Source organism: Sander lucioperca, chromosome 14, assembly GCF_008315115.2.
Source record: "Sander lucioperca isolate FBNREF2018 chromosome 14, SLUC_FBN_1.2, whole genome shotgun sequence".
NCBI lineage: Eukaryota > Metazoa > Chordata > Actinopteri > Perciformes > Percidae > Sander > Sander lucioperca.
Window position 1 is genome coordinate 22,152,156 of NC_050186.1, and position 13,281 is coordinate 22,165,436.

Sequence of the window (13,281 nt, forward strand, 5' to 3'; positions counted from 1 at the left end):
GATTCACATGTGTAACCACTCAGTTTAGGACTCCTGAATTGTCCTAATTCAAAGTTTAGTTCTGTGCGGTTCAGGGAAACCCCTGGTTTTGCCGGAAAATGAAACTGAAAGTGGATGAAAACTACAACACTGGTCTCGCGGCGACAGAGCAGGTCACACGAGGACGAGTGTTGCTGGGAAATGGCAGGCAATACAACTTCAGTAACCCGCAGAACAGTTGCTTTAATTTTAGCATTTTGCGTCGACCTTTCCTTGTTTTACGCATCGGGATGTGTAGTGACGCACAGCGTGTTTGGACATCTTGCGCGTCTCTGGGTTTCTGCGGCTCTCCGGTGTTTGGCACTCACTGCTGTAACTCTGCTCATCCTCGGAGACCTCAGCCCGTTGCTGGTTCGTGTTATAACGGCGCACAGTCTGCTGCCCGCGGTGTTTGAGACCGGAGCCAAAGCTCTCTACCATGAGGAGACACAATGTGGCATGTTGGCGGATATGCGCTGCTGGCTCATGTGTACCGGAGCGTCGCTGGCCGGTGCATTGTTTTGGGAAATCATCTTCCCGGACACCGACGATGCGGCCGCCGGTAAAGAGAAGAAGCAGAAAGCCAGAGTGCTGTTTATGAGGGTCCTCTACCTGTACAAACCCGACTATCTGCTGCTGCTTGGAGGGCTTCTGTTCCTCACGCTGGCTGTTTTGTGTAAGTACAGCAGAGGATGATGATGATGATGATGATGATCATGATGATGATGATGATGATGAATTCAATAGTAAATAGATGTTAAGGAAATGGAAGATTCATTATGGTAAATTATCAACAACACAATTGAAAGCACTGTCAAGTTCATTATTTGCATTTTTCTTTTTACATTTGAGTCTCAATATTGGAATACAAACTCCATCCTTAAAATAGTTGCTTTACTTGTGTTTTGCTATTTAAGAAACATGTACATATTTTGCTTTTATTCATATCTCTATTTGTCTTTGTTCTGTTTACTTAACTTTGTTCTATTTATTATTTTTTTATGCACACTGCTGAAGAGCTGCTAAACAGATTGTCATTGTACTCTACATGAGCACAAAGACAATAAAGATCTATCTATCATCACAATGATGACAACCATATGGCTGATGTATTTTCATCTCTCTGTGTGTATCTGATTATGTACCTGTGTGTCTCTTCTCAGGTCAAATGTTCATCCCTTTCTACACTGGGAGAGTCATTGACATCCTCAGCAGTCAGTACCAACCAAATGAATTCATATCTGCGCTCCTCTTCATGGGCCTGTACTCTCTGGGAAGGTATGGGGTAATGTTTTTTACCTTCACATTCATCCTCCAGCATGTGTCTGTGGCCGACAGGTACTATCTAACTGACTCTCTCTTTGATTGATTTATCAGCTCTGTGAGTGCAGGCTGCAGAGGGGGTCTCCTACTTTGTGCCATCAGTGGCTACACATGCAGAGTGAAAGTCAAGCTGTTTGGGGCTTTGACCAAACAGGAAATTGGATTCTTTGAGACCACAAAGACAGGTAAGACTCTTATTATATAACATGCAAATACACTGTATTCATAATGACAAGGAAGGTCAGATTGGACAGTATACTGTAGATCAAACTAAACAACAATACAGAACAAGACAAGACAAGATAAACTAAAAAAAGACAGATTATAGCAGGACATACGAGGATGTAACAGGACAAAACATACTGGACACATATTCATTTTTTTTGTGTAGGTGAAATTACTTCCAGGTTGTCTAAAGACACCACCTTGATGGGAAGAACAGTGGCTCTGAACGTCAATGTGCTGCTGAGGACATTCATCAAGACACTGGGCATGATCTCCCTGATGATGAATCTTTCATGGAAGCTCACATTCCTCGTATTAATGGAGACGCCTATCACTGGCCTCATTCAGAACATCTATGACACACACTACCAGGTAAAAGGCAGATTATATATTATTATATACAATATATATGTTATCCATTACAAAGAAACTATTTTTTGGCATTTAACTGATTAAACAATCCTTCATTTAAAGTGATTTTGCATATAGATCCTTATGTTTTTCAAAAGTCAAATGGCGCTCAGAAAGAGAAAACTAATATTTAAACAATTGTTGTGCCTATCTTCTGTGACTCTAATGCCAATAGTTTTTTTAGACCTTTAATCAGATTAAAATGTTTTTTTTTTCCTGCCCCCAATGTACAGGGCTCGGGTTTGCCCTTACTTATATGAAAAATTAGCTGAGGTAGTAAGATAGAAAAATAAAAGAATTGTCCTTTTTATTCCTTCCTCAGCGGCTAACCCTGGCAGTGCAGGACTCAATGGCCCTGGCTAATGAAGTCGCAAATGAGGTATTGTCTGGTATTCATGTGGTCCGGAGCTTTAACACAGAAAAACATGAGGCCCGTCGCTATGATGACCGCTTGATGGACACACACAATATCAAGACCCGTCGGGACACTGTCAGGGCTGTTTACCTACTCACACGAAGGGTGAGAAGTTTGTAATTTTGTTTTTGCTAATTCATGGAGCCTAGTGTAAATCATATCATTGTTTATAATCCCATTTAACAGTTGTTGTTCCCCGGTGTGTGCATGTGTGTCTATAGATGACAGGGTTGGGCATGCAGGTATTTATGTTATACTACGGCAGGCTGTTCATCCGGAGTGGACAGATGACAACTGGCAACCTGGTTTCCTTCATCCTCTACCAATCAGACCTCGGAGACAACATCAGGGTATGCAACTGCTGGGTTTTAATAAGCACACACATACACTTTACTCATTGTTAAAAGATAATAGAAAGAAGAAAAAAATCCTTTGAGATTGCTTTCAAAAGAAGAGTAATGTATGGAGCTTTCATGTTCTCAGGAAGGATATCCTATTGGCTCATAGCTTTTAAGCAAACAGGCATACCGTGCCTGTCCTACACTTTTCTAAACACATGAGTGCTTGCAAAAATATTTCCATTTACCATACTGCAACTCTGACTCTATAAATTAAGTAATCAGTTTTATGACTGCCATCTTCCAGACAATCGCCTACATCTTTGGCGACATGCTGAACTCGGTAGGGGCTGCTGGGAAAGTGTTTGAGTACTTGGACCGAAAACCTCAGGTCAGCACGGAGGGAACACTCAAACCTGATCAGCTGACGGGACACGTCAGCTTCCGCCATCTCAATTTTGCCTATCCTGCGTCCCCAAACAAAACAGTGCTGCAGGTGAGGTCTGACCGGCAGGTAGACAAGAGTAATTCTCTGTTTGAATTTGGACATTTCATGAAACAAAGTTTGAAAAGAATATTGGAAACTATAGAAAGTGACAAACAAAATGGCATTATTTAACAGATTTTCCCTCCCAAGTATTTACAGCTACCTATGAACTATATATGTATAGTAAACTACAGACACAAAATTATCTGTGTTCATTGTTATCTTCTTGTTTCAGGACTTTTCTTTGGAGCTGAAGTCAGGTCAGATGACGGCACTGGTGGGTCCATCTGGAAAAGGAAAAAGCACCTGTGCGAGTCTGCTTGAGCGATTCTATGAGCAGCAGAGTGGAGAAATCCTATTGGACAATGAACCACTGAAATGTTATGACCACCGTTTCCTCCACAAGAAGGTAATTAATTGTTACTGCTTTTTCGGATGATGCACACCACTCTCTTCTTCCGCTCTCGTCTGTTATCTGTGTTTAAATTGTTTTTCAAATAGTCAAACAGTCCTACGGGGAGAAATCTATGTTGAAAGCAGCATAGATAACAATTTTAGACAATTTAGACCAGAATGTAGTTTAACGATCATTACTTACTGAGTAATGGACCTGATGGCGATGATGGCCCAGACTTACTGGAAGAACTTACACTGTTAGAAAATCCATAGGAATCCGGGCTAATATACTGTGTTAATATGAAGGAATTTTCTGTAATGATTTTTCACAGGTGTTTTACCATATTTAGATTTTTTAACAGAAATGTCCGTTAAAGGTACAGAGCATATACTGTTTTACAGAAGTTTTTTGGATTAACAGGAGTGTCTGTAAACTTAACAGAAAAGGTATTGGTAATTTTTTGCCAGGAAATTATCGGTTTTTCTATGGATGTTTTTCTTACAGTGTGGGGTATACACAGTAGAAAAATGCATTATGTTCATGGCTTTTCTTTGGGAGCTAATAAGTGAGATAATAATATTATTTAATTAAGACCATCAAGCTATAGTAGTAGTTGTATTATATTCATTATATATCTAAATGTGTCCGAAGATTTGAGTGTGAATTTTGCTTTTCTATGTATAACATGAGTCATTCATTCAGTCACGCTGATGAGAGTGTGTTTAACAGATTGCAGTGGTGAGCCAGGGCCCTGTGCTCTTCTCCGGCTCCATCAGAGACAACATCGCCTACGGGCTTGATGAATGCTCATTGGATGAGATCCAGGAAGCGGCACGCAAAGCCAACGCCCATGACTTTATTAAGCAGCTGGAAAAAGGCTACGATACAGGTAAAGTTTTAACCCTTTGTGCTGTTTTACATGTCTGAATGCCTGTATAGAAACCTGCTTTGCAAGATGTTTTACTTTTTATTTAGTTATCTGAAACATTTATGTAGATTCAATTTGTGCATAATAAAGGCTAAATATAGGACTTGGGGTCTCATCATACCTCTAGTACTTGAGTTTTGAATTCCTCGTATCTTTCTGCATCATACCTTGAACACCAATCTTTTATGATTTTATAATATCCATTTCTCAGAGGTGGGTGAGCGTGGCGGCCAGTTATCCGAGAGCGAGAAGCAGAGGATCGCCATTGCTCGAGCTCTGGTCAGACAGCCACAGGTCCTCATTCTGGATGAAATAACCAGCTCTCTGGACTCAGAGAGTGAAAACAAGGTAATTAGTCACAACTTTTAACACAGTGGAATAGTGAGTTAAATGTGGATGATGACCCGAAGACTCTTTATCACCAGAGGGGAATACATTCTGAATGGTTGTCTGCAGGTGTTCACCTGTGGCCTCAAAAATAGTTGTTAGTATTTAATAAATAAAGGATGTGCTGCACACGTGTAGACATGTGCTCACACATCATTCATTGCTCAGTTAATCAAGAATTGAGAATTGCCCTCATAAAACCAAGCAATATAAAGTACATGCTTTCCTTAGAGTTTCCAGGAGGATAATCAAGACCTGGTGAACACAAATTAAATTACCATGTTTTTATTGCTTAGAGCTCAAAGCTCGAGAAGGAACACAACTTGCTTCAGAAAAGATTAATGTGCTGTGCTTCCTTTAAAAGTGTGTCCACCTAGCTCCAAAGCATTTATGCTACATGTCAACATTGATATTGCCGAATTAGGCCTACATGTGGGATAGTTACAGAGGAATTGTGCAGGCCAATTGTCTTTCACTGCTTAAGTCGAACAGCAAACTATATACAGTATTTTATGACCAATCTTGAAGAAATGTGATATAATCCATCTGATAAGTAACATAATTTGTTGACTTCTTGGTCACTAGTCTTGCATGCATGCAAGACTAGTGTACTGACAGTCGTATTCATTCTCAGTAAATGTATTGCGTCCCTTATTTTTGCAATTTTAGTCCTTCAAACGAGCACTATAGTATTTATATGTTTCTGAACGAGCTACTGAAGTGCAAAGCTACATATGTAGGTCTGGAGAAATTATGTAACTCCTTGTTTACTCTTTTCTTCTTTTATATATCCCTTTATGTAGCCTATCGAAATTAAATCTTAATGATTCTTCTGAAATAATAAATATTTCTATAAATTTGACTCTGCACAGATTCAGCAGGCCCTGGCTAGTTGTCCCAACCAGACCCTGCTGGTGATCGCTCACAAGCTGAAGACCATCGAGAGGGCAGATCAGATCGTTGTGATCGGTGACGGCAGAGTTGAGGAGCGAGGGACTCACCAGGAGCTGATGGACAGGAAGGGGAGCTACTACAAACTGAGAGAGCAGCTCTTCACCGAGGGAAACTCACCACAGTGACACGCTGCTGTCAGTGAGCTGATGCTGCAGCGCGATGTTTTCTGTGAGAGAAATGTTCTGCTGTGCTGCACGTGTTGGACAGCAGGACCAGCTAACCTGATAAAAATGGGAGCTGGAGTTTATGTAAATATTTTTTTTTTTATAAATAGGTATATTGAAAATGAAAGAATATGGATGAATGTTTGTTTATTTCCAGAAATGTATGTATTCTGTGACATGTGCTAAAAAGTACCTTCTTAAGTTTAGAAGTATACTTCTGTTCTTATTTATTTAGCTGATGGTTGGAATTACATTAGATATTGTAAATTAACAAAATTAAATTAAATGTACAACTGACATGATGATGGATATATGTCCACTATATATATATATATATATATTCCATTTCATGTCCTTGTTTTTGGTAAAGATGAATAAAAGTTTGACAGCACACAGTTGACGCCGTAAACCTTCATTGATGATCAGAGGGGCCAAAGGTTGCCTCATGTGTATTTCCCAAATAAAAGATTGATCAACAGCATCTGACATTGTAGATCATAGTCGATGACCTCAGTTGATCCCTGCTTGATTATGTTTTTCAAGCCTTGTGCCACATATTTATTAAGTCTTTTCACCAAACACATTCATAGGACAAATTAAAATGCAATTAAAGAGCAATATTTTATGTTGTATGCAAGAATTTGCATGTAGTTTAGCTTTTATTTCCACTGTGAGAATTCAGAGTGTGTGAGTTTTATATACAGGCCCAGTTGGCTCGGTGAGATTCATACAGTACTGTGGGATGCAAAGACATCACTTAAAAATGACTCAAATTAAACTACTCCATGTTAAATTGCAAATGTGTTAAACTGGTTAGACGTGAGAGGCCTTTGAGTTTTTCTAATCACATATCAGTGTCTGTTGTGTCTATTATATTCTGGTTAAGCCACTTGACTGCACGTTGATGCAGTGCATCAAAGCTTCCTATGGTGGGGGTTGGTTTTTATTGTTTGAGCCTCCCTGGAAAGTCCCTGACTACCAATATGTTTTCTTTCTGTCAGTGAGGCTTTATGGAAAGTTGCCTGGTGATATGTGTCATAAACACCAAAGGTACAGTGAAGTGATATGCGGCATTATGTCAGAACACCAACCCCCTCTATCGAGAACACAGCATGTCACGATTTTGTCAAGATGCCTGTGCTGCCACAAAATGGTGACTGAAGTCACGTGACACAGATGAGTTAGTTAGAGTTGTAAATATGGAGACATGAAAAGTAGACCCAAACAGCAGGACACTTTGGCATTAGTATGTTACACTAAAACAGCTGTATTATTTATCAATACATTTAAAACATTTACATTTCAAGAAATGTTTGTCCCTATACTTTGCTTGCATGGCCTGTCTCCTAACTTTAGATGAACTTATTTTCATGTTTTAACATTTAATGAAGGAGTACATGCTTCTCTATGGGTAAAATGTTTACTGTTGGTACTTTTAAAAATCACCTGGATGAATTAATACAAATTTGTGGTGGTCCAGCTGAAAAAACTAAAACAAATCTATTCATCATTGTTCTTAAAAAAACGGACAGTTTGGAGATAGAATCCGGCACGGTGACTCATCAGGAAACTTGTTAGCTTGCTTTCTATCAGCAGTTGTGTGCCAACGGCAGATTTCAAAGGCATATGCCAACAGTTGCCGCCATCTTAGGGTGAGACCTTTAAAAACCTGAACACAAAATGGCTGACAGCGTGCATAGAAAGTTAGAAAATGTAAGGTGATAAAGCAAATAAAAGATCATTCAAATGACTGTTGCTGTATCTCTGTGGTGTAATAGAAACGACTCGTCATCCTCAAACCTCAGTGTGCAGCTATACCTTTATGTGTGTGTGTGTGTGTGTGTGTGTGTCTTTGGATGTGTGTATGTGGTGAGAAGCTTTTGCCTAACCAGTTCAGCACCATATCTGCCAAGCTGGAAAGTCGCTTCTATCTTTCTTTCACTTTCTTTCTTCACTGTATTGTGTAATCAGAGGCAGCCTGACTCAGCCAAACCACGGCAAAGCCCAAGGTCTTGTGACTGAAAGCATTCTGGTTTTACCTCTCTACCTTTCTGCAGCGTTCTGGTGATTATTTTCAGCAGTCGTCACAGTGATATAGTTGATATGATACAAAACACCTGCCACACAGCCTGATGTATGGCAAAAACTGGGCCGTATATACATGTTCCTCTGTAATGACTTCGTTACCATTTAGGTATTTGACTGATGACCCCATCAGAGCAGAGCAACAGTTTGTAGTTTGGTTTTGGTTTGGTAGTCTTCACTGAGGATACTTTAACAGAACAAGTGGCTGTTGATAAAGATTTAATGATGTTTGTGTTAATCAAACTTGTGCCCTTTTTACAGGATATATTTTCCTTCCAACAGGCCCTGTAGAATATTTTAGATCAGGTTTTTATCCTGCAAATATTCAGTGGTGGGAGAAGTATTCAGATCCTTTACTTAAGCAATAATACTGATACAACAGTGTGGAAATACTCCAAGGGGTCACAAGCAAAAAGGTTGGAAACAGAGGCAATTCTAGGATCAGACCTTTAGGGGGGCTCAACCCCTAATGAGAATGTGACACAGATACAGTGCCTTGCAAAAGTGTTGTTTATTATTATAATTTTTAGGGGGGCTGAGATGAAATTAAAGCCTGGTTCACACGGGACGATTTTAAAATTGTCGGCCGATTTTCCAATCCTGAGAGACCCCACACACGGCGATAAAAAATCACAGGTCTAACAGTTTTGGTCGTACAGTGTGTGGTGAGCAGCACACGGCAAAATTAACACATCACACACGAACCGATTTGACTCCCGAGCATTCCCAGGTCAGACGGGAAATCTCGCAAAATCCCTCGAGATCAAACGTGACTTCAGAGTAAACAATCATGGCGGATGAAGAGGATGCAGTGGCGATAGTTTGTAGTTTGTTTTTAACCGAAAAAAAAAAAAACGTTATCAAAAGAAAAGGCGATGGTCAAAGAAGTGGAAACAACGCGAGCATGGACTATACTTGCTATACTTATCTCCGACGTCCACCGGACTTTCTGGTGCGCCATGCTGCCGGCTCTTTTGATTTTGTTTCCCGGTGCTTTCCTCGCCGCCTCGTCACCTCGCTTTCTGATTGGCTACACGCCACAGTCCACAGGCTGCGTGCTCGTTTGTCCCCGGGGGACACCACACACGAGGAGAAATCGGGCCAAAACAATCCAACATGTTGGATATCCCCGATTTGAGATCGGAGCGGTCCCGACGTCCTTCCGAGCAGAGAGCAGTCTTAACACACCACACACGGCAGGAATATCTGATCAGATTATTTTACGATAATCGGAGCATCCTTAAGATTGTCGGAAGGGGTGAATCGGGGCTAAAATCGGCCTAATTATCCTGCCGTGTGAACCAGGCTTTAGGGGTGCTTGAGCCCCCCTAAAAAGGGTCTAAAATCGCCCATGGTTGGAAATCACTAGTCTAATCTTTAACCATTTATTGTAATTTATGAACTGATTATTTGTTTTTTATGTAAAATATGTGTATCTGTTAAATAACTAGTAACCATATCTGTAGCTGTAATGTAGTAAAAAGTGTAATATTTATCTCAGAAATGTAGTGGAGTAGAAGTATAAAGCAGCATAAACAACTTTTCATTTTAAACCTATTGTATATTTAGTATTGTATTTTCTGCCCCTGAAACACTTTGGTTGGTATAAGAGAAAGAGTCACTTGAGAGATTAGCTTCACTGTAACATAATACTTGCTTCACTTCTCCTCCTTAAATCAAAAGTAATGAAGGAACTGATGCAGCATAAAGCACAACAGAAATGACACTGATGTAGCTTCTTCTCCACACTTCATCTCATTTAGTTTGACAGATGTTTGACAGATGAGTTTAAATAGCTTATAGAATAAAATAGACAGGGGACCCATATTGCTAGATAAAGTCTCAAAACCTCATGTGCAATTATTAATCTAGGAGAATAAAGCCAATCAGATAAATTATATGATAATATTCTGGATATACTGTTTAGTTTGAGGTCAAAATAACTATACATCAACAGTATGCAGCCATTTTAAACTGAGCAGGGATATCTTTTGTATTGCTTTACAGTCAGGTAAACCCCAACTTTCTTTTTGTAAATCCCCTAACTTCCCCTGGGGAGTGTGGCAGTTGCAACATTTATTGCAGCACAAATTACTGCGGTTTCCTCAGTTAATGATAAAGACAAAGCATTCAATCAAACACATGATCACATGATCAGTTGAGGGAAGTCCCACCTTATGAACGAAGGTAATACTAAAACACTGATCTGGTGTCAGTTTTAGACTTCGGAGAACAAATATGGGCAAACAGAAACTGATCTTCTGTCGGCTAATAAAAAAACATGTCAACCCTGAGCTGTGATCAAGCCTTTAAAGCAGAGTAACAGCGCTCCAGTGGTTGTAGTCGGCACTTTCACCAACAGCCATGTGATTTCTTGGAAATGGTCTGTTTGGTAGATTGGTAAAAGTTAGGGGATTCTCAGAAGGCAGCAAAAGGTGGAACCATTGATCTTGACTGCCATCTAGTGACAGCAACAAAACACTAATAATAATAAAAAGCATCCCTGACACATAAACCACCATGGGTTGTGAAGTGGTTATGGGTTAGGGTTATCAGTGTTATGTAGCAGTATTTTCAGTTCTTTGAACAGTGTAGGTTTTGTGTTGTGGGAGATCTTGTGATGTGTGCCAACATGGGAAACCACAAGCTTCAGCTTGTAACAGATACTGTAGGTGACAGTGAAGAGCCACATGAATGTTGATAAAGAGATCAATTCCTCTGGTTAAAGACTCACTATTGTTGTTTATTTTAGCTCGTACGGGTCACCAGACATACTGTATAAGATCTGTATATTTTAGCAGAAGGTTTAAAATACAGAGACGGTATTACCTTGTTCTTTTTATTCTCGTATTTTATCTGATTTTAATTTTTTAATCGTTTTTAACTGCTCTTTAATGTTTTATGTAAAGCACTTTGAATTGCCCTGTTGCTGAAATGTGCTATGCAAATAAAGCTGCCTTGCCTTGCCTTGCCTTAGACTCTTCCACAGGGACAGAAAACTGTCAGCTTGAGGGAATGGTATGAATTTCAGCTACAAGACAGTCTCTCTCACCACCACACTGTGTTATGAATAAATTAAAATTTTAACGGTGATTCAGAGGTTTACGCTTATACCGGGACAGTCAGTCAGTGTGTCAGGAGCAATATGGTGGGAGGGTGACATAATTTACTACAAACAGAGTTGTGATGAACAGCAGTAGTAAGAGCAACAGCACCCCCAGTGCTTATCTCAGGCACTTTCACCATGCAACCAGACAATCATGTGATTTCCTGGAACTCCTCTGTCTGGTGATCTGGCTCTTTTGCAAAAGAAATTAATAAAAGATCTCGAGTGCCCCCAAGTGGGATAACATAAGAAATTGATTAAATGTATTTATTGAATACATTATTGAACCCCCCCCCCCCCCCACACACACACACACACACACAGACACACACACTTTCAAATTCCTTTTTATCCCCTATTTTAAACAATAAAGAAAGTAAAGGACATATTTTTTTCTTATAAATAGTGAAGTGCTATTCTTTCTGGAATAATTTATCATTGATTGATGATCAACTGAATTATTTCCTGGATTTTGTATCACAATAGTCCCTAAATGTATGTAGAAATGCAGGAAATGGGATTCACATTGAAAACATTTTTGTCAGAGGATCCCGGCCCAGACCCGTTTTGTGTCCTCCCCCCACTTTTCAAACTAAAGTTATACCCTTGATTGAATCAGTGGTATTAGAACAATCAAAATATAAACCTCTCTGTAGGCCTACCTACAGAAATACCGTCCATTGCAAACCCATTTTTGCAACGGAAAGCAGGTCCTATGTTTGTGAGTTTTTATTTTATTTATTTTTTAAGATTATATTTTGGGGCTTTTCGCTTTAGTTGATAGTGGATAGACAGGAAAGGGGGAGAGAAAGAGAGGGGATGACAAGCAGCAAGCAGGTCGGATTTGAACCGGGGCCGCTGCAAAGGACTCAGCCTTCATGGGGCGCACGCTCTTCCTGGGTAAGCTAGAGGCCACCCCCCTATGTTTGTGAGTGTGTGTCTGTGTGTCAGTGTGTGTGTGTGTGTGTGTGTGTGTGTGTGCGTGTGTGTGTGTGTGTGTGTGAGAACAGGAAAGCACTTTGAGTAGGCCTAAAGTAGTCTACAGCTATATAAATGCAGTCCACATTGCACATGCATAAAATGATGCATCAGATGTCTAAATTATGTCAATTTTATGTAATACAAATTCCACGCAACTTACCAACGTCCTCAAAAGTCTGTGCTTACCATCCATTGTTTTGATTGAGAGACCCCTAGTGGCAGAAAGTTACATATTGTAGCCTACGTTTAAATTACGTCCCCCTTCCATTTAGCGTGGATGTTTATTCCTTTTAGTCACTGTTTGTGTTGGCCTACTATTTTCTTTTCCCTTGTCCCCCTGTACTTCTGTAAAGCGGCCTTAGGTTTCATGAAATGCGCTATATAAGTTACAACAATCTCTTAATGCTTTGGCTTGTGACACAGTGAGTGATAGGCCTACCGGTTTAGTTTACGATACATCCAAAGTACACTAAGTTACCATATGCAACACTTGAAATGCAACGATGCATCTGTAACGTATTCTCTCATTGTAAATGAATGATTTTCTGTCTGAGCAAAATATTCATCATAACTATAAGACCTCCCGGTAACACTAACTAAGCAATACAGCGGGCAATACAGTACCGTAAAGAAAAGACCTTTACGACAGCAGGTGTGGTAAAAACACTACCACTTTTGTCCAAAGCGGCCGCTAGAATCAACACAAACGGAAAGTTACATATAGCCACTTTAAAATCCATGTCTTTGTGGGTGCTCCATTCAAGGGGGTAAGCCAGCTTCCACAAAGCGTACCTCCTATGGCGCCATTTTGATGCTACCTAGCACTCACCCGACGTTAGCATTTTATTGACTGCCATTCATTTTGAAATCATTTTGACAGCGAATAACTTTACATCTGAAGCGTTTAAAGACTTTATTTGTCCATTGTTTATTTCTAAAGAAACATGACAATGTATAAAAGGCTCCATTACCTTGTATCTCACGTTATGGCTCCGTAGCAGACGTTTTTGTAAAAATAGGCTAACGATTGTGTCATAACCATGCGGCTTACTGTCACATAGT

General features: G+C 39.9%; 1 protein-coding gene across 1 annotated transcript; it reads left to right on the top strand.

Moving 5' to 3' along the window:
• The first annotated feature begins 153 nt into the window (after positions 1-153).
• Positions 154-6,831, top strand: tap2a (transporter associated with antigen processing, subunit type a). The gene is made up of 11 exons (XM_031295551.2): positions 154-694; positions 1,182-1,296; positions 1,396-1,526; positions 1,733-1,938; positions 2,300-2,497; positions 2,614-2,742; positions 3,038-3,226; positions 3,453-3,626; positions 4,344-4,503; positions 4,754-4,890; positions 5,802-6,831. The coding sequence occupies exons 1-11, from the start codon at positions 181-183 to the stop codon at positions 6,006-6,008; spliced, it is 2,160 nt and encodes a 719-aa protein (XP_031151411.1). The 5' UTR covers positions 154-180; the 3' UTR covers positions 6,009-6,831.
• The last annotated feature ends 6,450 nt before the right edge of the window (positions 6,832-13,281 follow it).